This window comes from Phocoena sinus, chromosome 1 (assembly GCF_008692025.1).
Source record: "Phocoena sinus isolate mPhoSin1 chromosome 1, mPhoSin1.pri, whole genome shotgun sequence".
Lineage (NCBI taxonomy): Eukaryota > Metazoa > Chordata > Mammalia > Artiodactyla > Phocoenidae > Phocoena > Phocoena sinus.
In genome coordinates this window covers 90,746,329-90,763,952 of record NC_045763.1, presented here as the reverse complement: position 1 = coordinate 90,763,952, position 17,624 = coordinate 90,746,329, and the positions used below count along the sequence as shown (strand labels likewise).

General features: G+C 42.1%; 1 protein-coding gene across 1 annotated transcript; it reads left to right on the top strand.

Moving 5' to 3' along the window:
• Window positions 1-6,843: 6,843 nt before the first annotated feature.
• On the top strand, window positions 6,844-9,163 carry LOC116760416 (SWI/SNF-related matrix-associated actin-dependent regulator of chromatin subfamily D member 2-like). Its single transcript, XM_032645293.1, is given in 5 exon segments — window positions 6,844-6,885; window positions 7,644-7,735; window positions 7,737-8,235; window positions 8,238-8,970; window positions 8,973-9,163. Coding segments are annotated over 5 exon segments (1,557 nt in total).
• The last annotated feature ends 8,461 nt before the right edge of the window (window positions 9,164-17,624 follow it).

Sequence of the window (17,624 nt, the reverse complement as noted above, 5' to 3'; positions counted from 1 at the left end):
AATAAATGTTGTCCAATAGTCCCAGAACCATTGTTGAAAATACTAGCCTTTCCCCTACTGCTCTGCAGTGTTACTTTGCCATATGTATCTGGTTCCATTCCTAGACACTCTATTCTCTTCATTCCCCTGTCTGTTTGTCCTTGTGCTAATACCACAGGGTATAAATTAATGTAGACTTATATTAACTTGGCTATTCTTTAGTCTTTGTAGTTCCATATAAATTTTAGAATCAACACTTCACATTCCACACACACACCAAAAAACCCTACTGCAATTTTTATTGGATCTGAATTAAATCCATAAATAAGTTTAGGGAAAAGACATTTTGGCAAATTTGAATCTTCTAGTCTATAACCAATATCTATTTCTCTATGTCAGTCTTTTTAGTTTATTTTAATAAAGTTTTATAGTTTTTTCCATAAATTTATTTCTAGATGTTTGATATTTTAATCCTAAGTGTCTTAAGCCTTTTCTCTTTTTCCAAGTCTTTCTCATACACAACAGAACTAACATTTTCCTTTCAAGGAAAGCATGCAGAAGCTTACTGATAAAACAATTGCACTCAAACAGGAATGCTGTTGCCCTTGACAACAATCTGGTCCACCAGCTAATTAGGCCATACCCTATACTGATGATATGCATGAAGCCACAGGCATCCAATCAGCAGTCAGTGGAAAATGGGAAATTATAGGCTAGGTCTACAAGAAGTATGCCTGGAAAATAGATGATGAGGAGTCCTGCTGCGTAGCATAAGAAGAGTAGTCTGAACACACTTGCTACAGTGGTGGTTGTCTTTATTTCAATGTAACTTATAAATGTATAGCTGTTTGTTTTATTATTTTCATCATTTTTCAATTTACAATAAACCCTGTTAGCAGTAATGAGTTCAAAAGAATGGAACAGTGTGTTTAATGAAAAAAATAAGTGCTACATCTTTATCTCTGAGAAAGTTAATGATGACCATGTAACTTGCAAAACTTGTCAACATTTACCAGCCACTATGAAGGTCATAGTGATATCACTGAACACATACAAAGACACAAATCTGCTAAAGAATTCTCAGCTTCTGTAAAAATAGCTAAAAAGACTGAGTGGGAAAATAAGGATTCAACATGTGCTGCTGAAGAAAGTGCATTTACACAAGACTGTGACACTTATCTTTCCAATCAGAGCGAATGCCTGTTCTTCTAAATGAATTTCACTCCTTTTGATTGCAGGCTTTTTGTGCACATTCAAGGAGGGGAGCAATGGCTGTGAAGGAGCCGGCTCCATTAGTAGCACCAGGACTTCACACACTGTTAGATGATGCCAACTTTACAGTGCTATTTCCAGATACTTTAAAGATTAAGAGACATACAGAGATTTTCAGGTGTGTATATGTACATCTATTAGTAAACTTGGCCTATTTCATACATATATTTGCATATGTTTCACTCTGATATGTCTAAGTGTGGATTTCTTTTTATTTGTCATCCTTAGGATATTTGAATCTGTGTATTTTATAAGTTACAGAAAATTCTCAGTCATTGTCTTCTATTCCACCTGTTACATTCTCTCTCTTTCCTCTCCTTCTTGGACTCCACTTATGGCAGCCCTTCTCACTGTACCCTCTATTTCTGTTACCCTTCCTTCAATATTTTCCATAAATTAGCTTCTCTCTACTTAATTGTGATTAATTTCTTCCATCACGTCATCCAGTTCACCAATTTTCTTATCAGTTTTGTCTAATCTGCTATTAAACTCATTCATTGTGCTCTTTATTTCAATTGTTGAAGTTAGATCTAAAATATATACTTTAATGCGCTGTGTCACTCTTCACGATTTTCAGTTACCTGCCACGGTTTTATATTTGATGTTTATTTTCTCAGAACCATAGTAACCATAGTTTCATAGTTTTTGTCTGATAATTTCAGTATCTACAGTCTTTATGGATCTGCTCCTATTAACTGAGGTTTCTCACCTAGAGGAGTCTTGTCCTTTGGATCTAGATGTTCTTATTGTATGTTAAATATGTTATTTGAAAATTATTAGTAGTATCAATTTATTATCTTCCAAACAGGATTTTATAATGCTTTTGCCAAGCACCTGGGGAAACTAGGAATACAAGATCATTTGAATCCAAGTTCAGAGCTTGAGATTTTACACACACACACACACACACACACACACACACACACACTGACATATTATTCAGCTATGAAAAGGAGGGAAATCTTTCCATTTGCATCAACATGGGTGAAACTGGAGGACATAATGCTAAGTGAAATAAGCCAGACACATGAAGAAGACATTGTATGATCTTAATTACATGCGGAGTCTTTAAAAAAAAGAGTTGAATTCATTGAAACAGAGACTAGAACATAAGTTACCAGGGCTGGGCCAAGCAGGGAGGAGGGGAGGGGAAATAAGGGAGGTATTGGTCAAGGGTCAAGGGTATTGGTCAAAGTTGTTGGCCGTTATGTAGTATGAACAAGTCTAAAGAATAATATACAGCATGATGACCATAATTAATAATACTGTATTGAAATTGAAGATATGATAAGAGTAGATTTCAGGTGTTCTCATCACACACACACACAAATAACTATGTGAGGAGACAACATGCTGATTAGCTTAACTATAATAATCATTTCACTATACCCATATATATATATCAAATCATGATATTGTACACCTTAAACATACACAACTATTGTTTAAAACTATATTTTAAAATGATTACATCCCAAGAGTCCGGAAAGAGTGTTGGATCCTTCTCAGGAGACCCGTCAGAAGTGCTCTGTGTGTCTCTTCTGATTTATCTCCTCTCACTCATCATCACACAGAATCTTCATCTATCTGGATATTAGAAAAAGTGCCTCTGACCCACAACATATTCTTCCAAATCTATCACTTAGGCCATAAATTCTGCCCACTGATCTCAGGACTAAGGCCTCTGATGCTCAAATTCCAGATTCTTACAATTCATAAGCCAAGAACTTCACTCTTGTTGCAGAGCCATGCTCTAAAAACCTTCCCTGGAGCTAATGAATGACCATGAGTAAATGTAAGAAGGTCAAGACTTCAAGGTAAGAAGAGATAGGAAGACACACATGTCAAAGGAGTTAATCCATTTACTGGAATATATTAAGCTTGTAGTTATCAGACTGTGCTCTACAGAACCCTAAGACATAATAATGATTTGATAAACATGATTTTTAAATTGTCACATTATTTGCTAATATAAACAGTGTATGTAATTTATCAGTAGAAACAGACTACACTGAAGTCTGCTTTCGTGTTGTTAGGACGAACAGTCTCTAGCCATTGAGCCACTGAAACCTCAAGAAGCAACTTGCTGGAGCCCTGTCAAGTCGTCCCAGAATCTCCAGAGCTGGTTAGAGATAGAGCTTTTCCCTGGAGAGCCATTCAGTTGGGAGCATGGAGAGGGTCATGAAAAGGGCACAGGAAGGGCCACAGAACTGTAGTCATTGTGAGAAAGCAAGAAAGTTCCACAATTTCTCAGATTTTGTTTCTTACACGTTAACGAAAAAAAGGGAATAGAGGGATTTCCCTGGCGGTTGTCCAGTGGTTTAGACTCAGCACTTCTACTGCAGGCGGCAAGGGTTCAATCCCTAGTCACAGAACTAAGATCCCACATGCCACAAACCGTGGCCAAAAAAAAGGGGGGAGGGGATAGAAATCCCTGTTTCTCAGAGTTTTTTGAGAATCAATGACCTAATATGTGCAGTAGAGCATAGCACAGCACTGGACACAAAGTACTTAATGAGTGTCAGTCACCTGTGCTTGTCTTTCTCCTAACAAGTCTCCAGACCTCTTAGAAAGAAGTTTTCCAGCTTGTACTGAATCACAGCTTCCACAGAAGCTACTCTATCTATGTCCATATATGCAGGGCCATGAAAAAGGTAATTTTTATGCTTATGTTTGATGCCCTTAAGCACATCTTTTTCCAAACAGCTTCTCCTCATCTACCCATGCCTGCTAATCTAGCAGTACTTTACAGGGTTCCGATTGCTCTGACTCTAAAACAACCTACTTTTGCTTCTGATAGCCCATAACAGGAAACATTTTTATAGAGTATAACGGAGAGGCTGGCAGCATAATGGAGACTCTAGAACAAGACTTAAAATGCTGCAGTTATCCGTCAGTCACACAACACAGAATGTCATGCATAAGAAACATCTGATTTATTAGCCTGATGGAGCAGGCTGTGAATATGAAATGATAGGGTGCAGCCACAGACCAGTTGCAGGAAAATGTGTAGTTGTGGGTCAACTCATGGGTGCCGTTGACAATAATGCCAGAGATCAATTCTGACCAACACATATTTATTTATCAGGAAAACTCTCAGAGTTGACAAAGCACGGGAGCCAGCCAGCCCCACAGCAAAGACAACCAGTGTCCAGACTGAACTCTGCTGTCAGTTGGTAACAAATCTACTTTCCTCCGCGTGGTGATGCTACTAAATAAATAACATGAATAAAAATAAACTATTGGAAGCCTATTTCTCACATTACATTAGCGAGGATATTCGAGGATCTGTTTCATGGCTTTAATTCAGGCATATTTCCCCCCTCATCTTTTTCTGAAACAGATAAATTTCTGTTTGTGACATTACCTATCTTAGGAATAGTTGTTTACGGCATGTGGAGAATGGGAATTGGTTAGCCAGCAAAACAAAAAGGGCAGATGATGTAAACATCATAGGGCAGAAGTAAACGTGGGTGAGAGCTAAAAAGTTCAAAACTCCTCACCTTCTGAGCACCAATGCATTTCCTGAAAGGCAATCAAAAATGTACCACCTAGGGCTTCCCTGGTGGCGCAGTGGTTGAGAGTCCACCTGCCGATGCAAGGGACACAGGTTCGTGCCCCGGTCCGGGAAGATCCCACATGCCGCAGAGTGGCTAGGCCCGTGAGCCATGGCCACTGAGCCTGCGCATCTGGAGCCTGTGCTCCGCAACGGGAGAGGCCACAACAGTGAGAGGCCCGCGTACTGCAAAAAAAAAAAAAAAAAAAAATGCACCACCTATACTGGTTTGAGAGTAGTAATCCCCACATTCCAGCTGAATGTTAAGTACATACAAATTTCTAAAGCCTCTAATAATATTATTTTGACATTTCCTTTTCAAAATATAATACTTACATGATTTCATTTTGACCTGTATAGTGACTTTTTGATCCATAAGGATGTCACAGAATAACATACTGCTGAAATCATCAAATTACTGAGTATGTGCCTCAGACTATGTCCAGTCAAACTAAAGTTGAGCATTTCATGGGAAAAAACCTTGCTCAATGACCTAGATATTTCCCATCTTAAAATTCTTTAAGATAGTATTTCAAGTCAATTTTTATTTCCCCGCACAATCCATGATCGTGCCATGATTTCCTATTTCACTTTGCCAGTATTCACACAACATTAGGTGTAACATTTTACAAGAACCCACCACAACCAGTTAAGCCTGACTGGCTCTATAGACAGTGACTTTACTTTCTGAACCAGAAATATTATAGGACACATGGGCTGCCAGCAGGGCAGAGCACTTTGTATCCAACCTGTATCCTTGAAACAGTCTCTCCTCCAACAAATGAGTCCTCAAAACTGCCACTGGGATTATCTTCATAAAATTGAAATCTGATCAAGCCACTCCGATGCTTTAACCCCTTTGAAATCTCTTCTTTTCCTGTAGGATAAAATCTAAACTTTTTGAGTGGGCAACAAAACTCCAAATAGCCTACCTCAAGACATATCTCTCACCATTGCAGGTTCCATCCAGTCATTCCGAATTTCTCACCATGTCTTAACACAGCCTTTCCTAAATTCCACATCTTTGCACCTATATCCTCTCTCTGGAAATACTCTTCCCCACCACACAGACACACACACATAGACACACACACACACACACACACACACACCACGAGTGCATAAGCACATGTACTTATCCTTCAAGACAAATTCTTTCGCATGTTCTCCCATGCAGTTAGCTGTTTCTAAACAACTTATCTGTGCCTCTATCAAAGCATTCACCACATTTTATATCAACTTATCTATTTATACATTCAGGTCCTCTCCTAAGCTGGAGTTCACTATAGTTTTAGATAAACTATATTAAGGAATAACTCTAAATTATAACTGCTGGATTATGGAGTCTGCTTTCTCCCCACTGTCTTAGGGGGGTTCTATCATGATCAAGACAACCACTTGGGGGAGATGTTGTAAAGATGTTACCAGCATAGGGTGGGTGAGGGGACAGACTAGTGAGTGACCTTTAATAACTCTAATAACGTTAATATCTGCAATAATTCTTCCAAACCTAAGATGATGAGTGCAACAACAGAAACAACCAGCATCAAAACAGCCTAGTTGTTTAATCAATAACCAGCAGTTGTAAAACCAGGGCTTCCATCAAGTTCCACTGTGTGGGAAGGCAGCATACTTACAGCTGTTCATTAGGTTGAAACTTCACATTAGATACAGCTTGGATTTAATAGCTGTGAATTTTCTATCTCTAGAAAGCTAATTAAAAGACCATCACTCCCCTTTTTGTTGGTTACTAAACAAGTTTAGGAAGTATACCTACTGAAGGAGTAGAAGTTAGAGAGGATTAATTTAGATAGGTGCTAATTCCAAAGAAGAGGAACAATAATAACAAAAAGCCTTTCTTTCCTTACACAGAAGTTCTCTTTGAATACAAATATAAACTCTAGGCAAAATGCTTTGGCCCAAATAATTAGACTCCTGCTGACAATCAGAGTCAGCGGCGGACTGATGTCATGCCAAAGGACACGCAGTCTGAGCCTTTAACGTGGAGTTCTAGGGCTAATTAGAAAAATTACACCATGCCACATCCAGCTCTGGAGTCTGTATTTCAGCTGCAGAAGGTGATAACAGTAATGTATGGTGTCACATCTTCAGTCTCGATCTAAGACAAAGAACAAAATACTTTTAAAAGAATTCCTGAAGAACAGAAGGGGTTTCAGCCTTACTTGCCTCTTCACAAACACCTAATAAAAGAGAGAGAAAACAGGGTTACCTTCAACAAGCAAATCTTTCTCATTCTCAATTTTCATCCACCTGATTTGCAAGTTAATTTTTCCCCTCTCCTCCTGGAAGTAAAACAATAAAAACCTAAGCCTCTTCTAGTCAGTTTCCAGTATAATGCAATACAGTGCCAGCTTTTGTTCCCAGAGCCTAAAACAGGCGGGGGAACCGCACATGTGCTCTCCAATGTCCATGGACGGCTGGAACTTAGAAAAGGTGCCTTCAGTTGACATAAGCTGTTTCAGCCTTGTCCGGAGTCTGAAGCCAGTTCTGTCCTGGGTGTCTCTCCTCAAACACTGGGGATACTGATTCTATTTGGTTCTAAGCCCCAGTTTCCTACTAACTGCGACGACTTGAACTAGAATCCTGTCCTGCCTCTCCCTCCTCAGGAGGCTCCACACCACCGCAAGGATGCTAACACAGTTTTTCCAGAAGCGATCATCTAAACCAAACCCAGGTCATCAAAAAGCCATAGCCAAGAGGTAATCAGGAAAGAGAAGTTTCTAGGAGAAGAGAGGTCTCAGAAAGCATTGATCACAGACAGCATCTGATGAAAAATTTCCATTATCTCAGACGGTCAAAATTATCAAAATAACAGAGCCAGGCCGCCCTGGGAGCTCCGCCTCCGCCAGCGGGACCCAGCACGTTGCCTGGAGCGGTGCTCAGGGGGCCCAGGCCTGCTGGAGGCGTGGGGGGCTGCCGCCTTCCTCCCCAAGAGCCCCATGGGCCCTGCGGCGCAGTACCAGAGGCCTCGCAGGTCACCAGGCAGCCGGATGCCCATGGCTGGCTTGCAGGTGGGACCCCTTGCCGGCTCCCCATTTGGCGCAGCTGCTCCACTTCGACCTGGCATGCCACCCACCATGATGGACCCATTCCGAAAACTCCTGCTTGTGCCCCAGCACCAGCCCCCGATGCCTGCCCAGCGCCGGGGGTTAAAGAGGAGGAAGGTGGCAGATAAAGTTCTACCTCAGCGAATTTGGGAGCTTGTCCCAGAGCCTCAGGCGTGCATGGATCTCTTGGCTTTCAAGTGGAAGCTGGACCAGACCATTGCTCGAAAGCGGATGGAGATCCAGGAGGACATCAAAAAGCCTCTGACGCAAAAACGAAAGCTGCGGATCTATATTTCTAATATGTTCAGTCCCAACAAGGCAGAAGGTGATAGTGCAGGAACCGCAGGGACCCCCGGGGGGAAACCCCCCAAGGGGACAAGGTGGCTTCCTGGGAACTCCGAGTAGAGGGAAAACTGCCGGATGATCTTAGGAAACAGAAGAGGAAGTTTTCTTCATTCTTTAAGAGCCTCGTCATTGAGGAGGAACTGTACGGGCCTGACAACCACCTGCTGGAGTGGCACCGGATGCCCACCACCCAGGAGACAGATGCCCTCCAGGTGAAAGCACCTGGAGACCTCAATGTCAAGTGCACCCGCCTGCTCATGCTGGATCATCAGCCTCCCCAGTACAAGTCGGACCCCCGACTGGGGAGGCTGCTGGGGGTGCACACACAGACTAGGGCTGCCATCATGCAGGCCCTGTGGCTCTACATCAAACACAACCAGCTGCAGGACGGCCACGAGCGGGAGTACGTCAGCTGCAACCGGTACTTCCGCCAGATCTTCAGTTGTAGCCGACTGCGTTTCTCTGAGATTCCCATGAAGCTAGCCAGGTTGCTGCAGCATCCAGACCCCATTGTCGTCAACCATGTAATTAGCCTGGACCCTAACAACCGGAAGAAGACAGGCTGTTATGACATTGATGTGGAGGTGGATGACCCACTCAAGGCCCAGATGAGCAATTTTCTGGCCTCTACCACCAATCAGCAGGAGATTGCCTCCCTTGATGTCAAAATCCATGAGACCATTGAGTCCATCAACCTGAGGAAGACCCAGAGGGATCTCACACTCAGTTTTAGCACTGACCCCCAGGACTTCAGGAATGGCTCCGTTCCCAGTGCCGGGACCTCAAGATTATCACTGATGTGATTGGGAATCCTGAGGAGGAGAGACAAGCTGCTTTCTACCACAAGCCCTGGGCTCAGGAACCAGTGGGGAGGCACATCATTGCCAAGGTGCAGCAGCAAAGGCAGGAACTGGAACAGGTGCTGGGAATCTGCCTGACCTAACTGCTCGGGGATCCCTTCCTTTCTTCCCAGCCCTGGAGCCACCCTCTCCTCAGCCTGGAAGGGGACCACCCTCTGGGACACAGACATGTAGGATGTGGGGGTGAGGGGTATCTCCTTTCACCCTCTGCTCCCCAGCTTTAGTTTCATAAGTGTAGTGATAGGATTCCTTGTTGCTTGGTCCCGAAAGCCTTACCACTTACACTTTGGCTTTAACTGGATTCACAGCAGAGGCCTCCTCTGCCCCCTGCAGGCAGGCCCAAGTAGGACCTGGAGGCTGTGCTTTGACATCATAATGGAGACCTTTCAGAACCAAAGGCCCCCGGCTTTGCTTGTTTACTGACCCCCCTTGGGGCAAGTGTCAGCGCTGGCTCTGGGGAACTTTGCGAGGAAGAGGGGCACAGCTCACCCTCTTCCTAGCCTTTCCAAACCAAAGTTCTTTGCCATTCCTACCAGCCCAGCCTTGCTGCTGTTCTTTTTTTCCTTTCCTTTGCGTATTTGCAGTATTCGTGGAGCAGGTTTTTCTATGCGGGAGCCACTTTTTTTGTACAGGGGTAAGCTTGGGTTTTTCAGGGAGCCCTACTTGGTGGCTCCTTCCTTATTTTCTTTTCTCAATCTATGCAAGCGGCTCTGGCCTCCATCATCTCCTGAGAGGCCAGAGGGCTGCTACCCAAGCTCTTGGGCCCAGGGGTAATGCCTCCTAGAGGGAGGACGCTACTTCTCTGGTGTGGCCTGAGGCATGGGTGTGTGTGGGCAGGGGGAGGTGCAGGGGAGAGGTTGGGGGGGACTATCGTTGCCCTTCGGAGCTTGGTAAGGAGAGTGGACCTAGGGCTTGGCAAGTGCCACTTCTGGCAGGTTTGGAAATTTCCAAATAAATCTTTGTTTATTGGTGGTAAAAATAAATAAATAAATAACAGAGCCATTACAAAGTTGCTCTTTCCTTATCAGTACATTTGAAGAAAATAACAGGTCTTGGTCTTAAGGTGTTCACTCAACTTACGGAGTTCAGTTCATCAGAAGCTCCACAATTTGTGTTTTCTAGTTGCCTCTTTCTGGAATCATTAAATATTTGAATATCTAGTGCTTATATATGAACCAAATGAAAGTTATTCTGAGACAAATATTACTCAAGCCAAATTATTTTAATGTCAAGTATGTTAATAGTGGCTTTTCAAAAGCGTAAACATGGAGAGCTCAGAGAGCAGGTTTAAGCATTCCTTTATCAAATAAACAACATGGGTTTTGGCCCATTTTTTCTGCTGGAACAATAGAAATCCAAGTGATACAGAGAAAGCAGCAGAGGTCATAACAGCATTTGAATCTCATACTAGCCTGTTTCACTTCCTTCTCACAATTACCATTCTGCTTGTCTTTATCCTAGTGATAAAAACCAAAATAACACCCCCAAATCAGATATTGAAACCCAAGATTATTTATAGCTGCCCAATTTCTTACGACATAGTTACATTAGATTTGATCCAGTTCTGCATGACTAGGGAAATTAAGCACGAAGCACTTTCTTCAACCTACTTCTCTAGTATCTAGGATGCTTTGCAGCAATGCAACATGTGTGTGCTTTCTCTTTGGTGGAAAAAAAACAAAAAACAAAGATAGATGGCATCACCTGAAAAGCAAAAGAAGTGAGGGCCTAAGCCTGTGGAGGCAGCTTAATCACCTGCAAGCAGTTTATCATTCAACATAATAGCACAGGGCCTTAAAAAGCCTGCTCTGACACTCTCATTTGTCCTGTGATAGAATGCTCCCTGCATGGGAATTTAATATCCCCACTGCAATCAAACTTTGATGTGCACAGAATGTGTCTGTCATCTGTAAGCTGGAAGTCACAGTGCAACCCACTTCGCTGACCAGGATAGGGCCAGTCTGTTTCCCACAGGAAGGTTCTCAACCTCAGTTAGCACCTAAGACACAATTTTGGACACCCAGACCCCACCTCAGAATGCCCGAGACTAGGGCCTGGGCATTTTTTTCAAAGCTACACAGTGATTCTGTCACAGAGCTGCATTGAGAATCACAGGGATGCAGTGTTGACCTTTCGGTGTCGTTGCTGGTGCATTGTTTTAAAATTCAGTCCAGGGACTGGGTGTATACCGCCTTCCAGAAAATGAAGGCAGCCTCTTTTGTGGAGGCTACATAATAGTTTTCCCTGGGGGTGATCAGCCCCCCGGGGAAACTCTGTGATGGAGCGTAAATCTCCCTTTTCATACAAACAAGCCAATCTCCTGGCTGTTCTGCTCCTCATTAGCCTGGGACAAAATCTCTTGTTCCAGGCAAAGTAGGTGTTATTATCATCATTTTATAAATAAAGAAATGGAAACCCTGAGAGGTAGAATGACTTGCCTACTTTCATACTACAGACTAAAAAGTGACTGGTTCAAAACGAGGATTAAGATTTTCTACCTCTAAGCTCTTTTCTGATTTTAAAATGTATTTTCTATTGTGTTAGGTTCACATGCAAATAAAATCTCAGGGTTAGGAAAGCAGGATGTCCTCTTTAAAAAAATAAAAAGCAGTTTATTTTAGAAAAGTGGTTCTCAGAATGTGGTTTCTGAATGAGTAGCTTGAGAATCACTTAGGGATTTGTTAGAAATGCAAATTCTCAGCCCACACCCTAGACCCAGAAAATGAGAACCTCTGGGTGTGGACTAGCTCTCCAGGCAATTCTGAAATTTTAAGAACCACTGTCTTAGACAAAAGCCAAACTATAAACCCTTTCCCCCAAATTTTGTTGAAATAGAATCTCATAAAAATATTTTTTTAAAAACTCAAAGGTAAAGTCGGAGAGAAGTAATAGTTTTTGGAGAAGTAAATCAGCTTGGTTGCCAGAGGTGGAGTCTTCTTGGCTGGAAAATAATCATTAGACAATTGTGGGAAATCATCCCCAAATATTTTTCTCTCTTGAGAAGACATTTAAGTAAAAGTTAAGGCCAACAGGCAGAAACAGTTTAAAGGAAATATGTTGAGTAAGGAAAGAGAATTCTCTGGCAAGGAAGGTACTAGAGCTTAATCAGGTCCTCGAACTAGCAGAAAAAATGAAAAAAGACCCTTAGGAGAGAGGTGGACAGGGTTACCAAATCTGTTTTCCTTTCCACTTGAGTACACAGCCCAGACTCCCTGGTAGTAGAGTGTGGCCCCAGGACTGAGTTCTGACTCCTGCAATAAGAGTAGAAGGGATGGACGCTACTTCCAGCCCAGCCCATTAAAATAAAAAATCTCTGTCGGGCTTCCCTTGTGGCGCAGTGGTTGAGGGTCCGCCTGCCGATGCAGGGGACATGGGTTCGTGCCCCGGTCCAGGAAGATCCCACAGGCCGCGGAGCAGCTAGGCCCGTGAGCCATGGCCGCTGAGCCTGCACGTCTGGAGCCTGTGCTCCGCAACGGGAGAGGCCACAACAGTGAGAGCCCCGCGTATCGCAAAAATAAATAAATAAATAAATAAAATATCTGTCATAATGCTCACTCTTCTTTCTTCTCACATTGGCCTACTGGAAGCAGAGGATTCAGCAGAAACCTCCATGGCTTTAAGGGACAGTAGATCCACAAGCTAGAAGGACCCAGAGTTCATAAATCACCCTAGGGAATGCCACTACCACACACCTACACAAAAACACTATATGAATGAGAAATATTCCCACTGGGCTAAGCCAGTGAAGTCTGGGGTTTGTTACAGACAGCATCTACCATGTGTAATCTAAGTCTTTGCGAGAGTGACTAAGATAAATGCATTTTTAGTCAAAGCAGCAATGTTTCATGCCGAGTTCTGATGCCTGCACCTCAAATGGCTATAGAGCAGTAGCTACGGAATTCCCTTTAGATCAAAAAGTGCCCCTGTAAGTAGCAGCCAAGCACACCTGCACCTTGTGTTCTCTGTGAGCCCTCCCAGATAACACAGGGTCTCACTGCTCCTCTTCACCAGATTGCCCCTTCTGGAATTTGCCATTATATCCACGTGATGTTTAGAAGACAGAAAGGTGATCTATTTAGAGTCTATATTTTAAGTCTAACACTAATAATTGACCACAAACATCATTCATGATGAGTATGTTTTCAGAAATCTCTACTTCTCTCCTCAGTCCCACCTTTTGTTATGACATCCCCATTTTCCCTTAATGCCCTATTATCTATCTTCCTTGAAGATGGCATACCTCTTGTTCAATATTCATTCATTGCTTAAAAAATTATTTGTCCAGTGGGGGAAATAGACAAGTCATCTTTTCAGTCTGTACACAGCTTCTGACATGGATGAGTCTTCCATCACACAAGTCTCTCCTGGTTTATTCCTATTCTCTGGCACTTCCTCCTCTCTCTGCTTTGCATGACATCCTTCTCTTTCCAATAATTAAATGATATTAAGTGATGGAACTTCCTCAAGTCTCTGTCTTAGCCTTTCTCTCTCTCCAATTTCTATATTCAGGCTCTTATATCGACATCAACAACTTCTATTTTTGCCCACCTACACATGACTCTCAAATCTGTGAATATTTCTCAGGTACAGACCTTTCTTTGGCGTTCCAGACTCACATAACCAATTACCTACTAAACGTGTCTACTTGGATATCTCAAAGGCATTTTAAAGACAACGTAACACACAATTGAATTAATTGTTTCCAGCCTCATACCCCACCTCCACGTCTTCTTACAGTGACCATTATCAGTGAATGACACAAGCTTCCATTCTGATAAGCAAGCCAGACATCTAAGAATCATCCTAGACACCTCCCTCTTTCTTGCCCCTGATAGCTACTCCAAAACCACATCTTACTGATTTCACTTCCAAAATACCTCCTGAATCTGTATGCTGCACCACATCTCCTCTACAGTATCCCAACACAAACTGCCCACATCTCTTGCTTGAATGATGGCATTGCTTTTCCTTTTTAAACCACCACCAAATAGTCCATTCTCTACAATGCACAGTGATTTTTTTCAAATTGCAAATCTGATCCCATCATTCCACTACTATTTAAAACTTATCAGAGGCTCTCCATCAATGCTAGGCTAAAGATACAAACGCTTAACATTGCCCACAAGACCCTACCTTGGCCTGGATCCCATCTGCCTGCCCAGCCTCATCTCAAAACCACCCTTTTACTTTCCCTCTGCAAACCAACCACACTGGTTTTTTTCTTGAATGGGCATGTTCCCTCCAACCACAGAACCTGGAACATACAAATTCCTTGGTCTCAAACAATCTCCTTACTTGTCTCATCTCCCTTTCACTTCTACTTTTAGATTTTATCTCACCTTGTTTCCCTTTCTCAGGGACCCTAGTGTGACCTCTATGGTTAATGGCCCATTACTAAGTCCTCCTAGAATGGCTCTATCTCCACACTAATGACAGCTGTAAATTTGCATTAAATTGTAGGATTCTTTGCTTAATGTCTATTGCCCTTGCTAAACTACAAGCTGCCCCGCAAAATCAGGAACCATGTCCACTTCTGTCCCACCACTGTACCCTAAGTCTCTCACTCATTTAACAAATATTTATGTGTCAGGAAATATTCTAGGTGCTAAGGACATAGTAATAACAAGACAGAGAAGTTTCCACCTGTTGTGGTATGTACATTGTAGTAATAGGAGACAGAAAATTTTAAAAATATTTTTTAAAATAAGAAAAATAATAGGTAATAATAAGTGCTATGCAGAGAATTCAAATAGGATCATATGACACAATGTGATTAAGATGTTTATTTCAGATTGAAAGAAAACCTTTTTGGAGTGGTGAAATTGAAAATTTTAGTTAAAATTAAACCAGTCATGTGAAGACTGATGAGGATAACCCTCCAGGAAGAGGGCTGTAAGATGGGAGCCAACACCTGACACAGGCTAGGCTCATTATGAATGTTTAATAAATATTAATTGACTGTTGTCAGATAAGCAGGGCCCAGTGAGGGGCTACTAACTCAGGCTTCTCTTCTTTAGCCTATGAGAGATGAAGGGGACAAAAGAAAAAGGGGCAGGCGACATGAATGGTGTCTGTTGTAGTTGCTGTTGACTGATAGATCCTCAGTGCTGCTTTCCAGGGAAGTGAGATATGACACATTGATTTTTGTAATTTCTATTATGAGACGGGGATGACTGGTCTTAGTGACAAGAGCGATTAAGCAACTTGTACACAGTAAGACTCTGGACAGGCTGAAGGAAAAGCTGCATCTGCTGTAACTATTACTGTTTTACTCAAATTATAGCTGACTCCAAGACCTGGCTTTGAACTTGGCACAGTATGGTTAAAACTATTTTCTTGATTTAGAGGTTCTCCTTTCAAAGTTAAGCTAAGTGTGCAAACAAATTCATAATATCTGGAAGATATTACAAACATAAAATATATTTTTTAATTCTAGGATCATCTCATGTCTTCTTCCCTGCCCTTGCGTACTCTCTCAAATTGCAATTGTCCTTGGTTATTTTTCTCCTCCTCTAACTGTGGAGTAACAATAAAACTTTACACATTGAATGATGAATAAGACATGTTCTTCCCCAGGCAGAAAAGGGGATCAAAGCAAAGTACGTTACTCAAACCATCAGTCCTTTTCAAAAGCAAATGTTTCTTCCCAGGATGAACTAAAATATTTAAGGTTTCAAGAAAATATGGTCTGGAAAGTCCTTTAAAGTTGTTGTTCAATTACATAAGTAAATTGTTCTATAGAATAAGAGTTTTAAAACAATCAGGTTTCAGATTTTTTTCTACATGACTGTGTGTGTGTGTGTGTGTGTGTGTGAGGAAGAGAGAGAGAGAGAGAGAGAAAGAGAGAGATAAGAAAGAGAGGGACTTTGGAAATTTTCTAAATAAAACTGTAAATGAAAGAGCCTTTGCGGCTTTCTTTTTGAAAGATAACTTTTGATGACAAAACTTGAAGATGCTTCAGTTACTACAGATCATTATCATTAATGAACTAATAATCAACCTTATGCTAACCAAATCAACTTATTCAATGACAGTTCCTTTGGGAAATTTACTTATTTTCCCTGCTTTTCAACATCCTAGTCTGTAAGAGGGTGATAACCTCACCTCCCTCACATTTAGATAATGCCAACAGCATCTAATATGTAGCCTACGAGTGGAAAGTGCAAAGGTAAAGATAAAAATTTCTATTACCATGATGTTTTCCTATGAGGAGAATAAGACTTTACAACTTGAAGGTAGGCAGTAGGAAACATATTTGGATTAAGTACATGATCCACAGGGTACTGACATCACCAGTCAGTTGGTTTTCTGAGAATGTGACATAAGAAGTTGTTTTCCACTCTAGCTGATCATCAGAATCACCTGGGGAGTGTTTTCAAAAGTACAGATCCCCAAGGGACTCTGATAGTCAACCAGGTTTGGGAACAGTAAGTTGGAGGATATATTATAATGACTAATACTCTAGAGTATCTTTCACACATTATCTCTTATAAAGCTCATGACAACTATTACTGTATTGAAAGGAGAACAGAATTTGCAGTCAAAACGACTGGACTTTAGCTCCCACCTAGTCACTTTTTTTTTTAATCTCTCTAGTGGTGGTGCGCGGGATTCTCTCTAGTTGTGGTGTGCGGGTTTTCTCTCTCTGGTTGTGGCACACAGGCTCCAGGGTGTGTGGGCTCTGTAGTTTGTGGCACGCGGGCTCTCCCACTGAGGTGCGCGAACTCAGTAGTTGTGACTCGCAGGCTTACTTGCCCCGTGGCATGTGGGATCTTAGTTCCCCAACCAGCGATCAAACCCACATCCCCTGCATTGGAAGGCAGATAGATTCTTTACCACTGGACCACCAGGGAAGTCCCCCAACCATGTCACTTTTTAGTGCACGAAAACTTAACTTCTGTGATTCTCACTTTCTTCACCTATAAAATGAAAATTAAATGTAGTTATATCTGCCCTGCATGCCTGCTAGACCTTTCTTAAATGCCAAAGCACCTGAAAATATAAAGCATAATTATTAAAAATGAGAAATGGTGTCATTATTTGGGATGGGTCATGTGTCCTGAGTGTCTTTATTAAACAGTAAAGCTAAATAAAAATCTGGGCATCTGAAGGAAGATGTGTAAGTATCTATGTGTGTATACAAAGATATGTGTGTGTGTTTATGACAATATTAGAGATAAGTTGGACCAAAAAGATTTTAGATGGTATCTACTTTAACAGCACTCATTTTTTTTCAAGTTTTCCAATTGGCTGAATGAATTCAGATTGAGTGTTAAAAGAAATATCTCAGGGGCTTCCCTGGTGGTGCAGTGGTTGAGAATCTGCCTGCTAATGCAGGGGACACGGGTTCGAGCCCTGGTCTGGGAGGATCCCACATGCCGCGGAGCAACTAGGCCCGTGAGCCACAACTACTGAGCCTGCGCATCTGGAGCCTGTGCTTCGCAACGAGAGAGGCCACGATAGTGAGAGGCCCGTGCATCGTGATGAAGAGTGGCCCCCACTTGCCACAACTAGAGAAAGCCCTCGCACAGAAATTAAGACCCA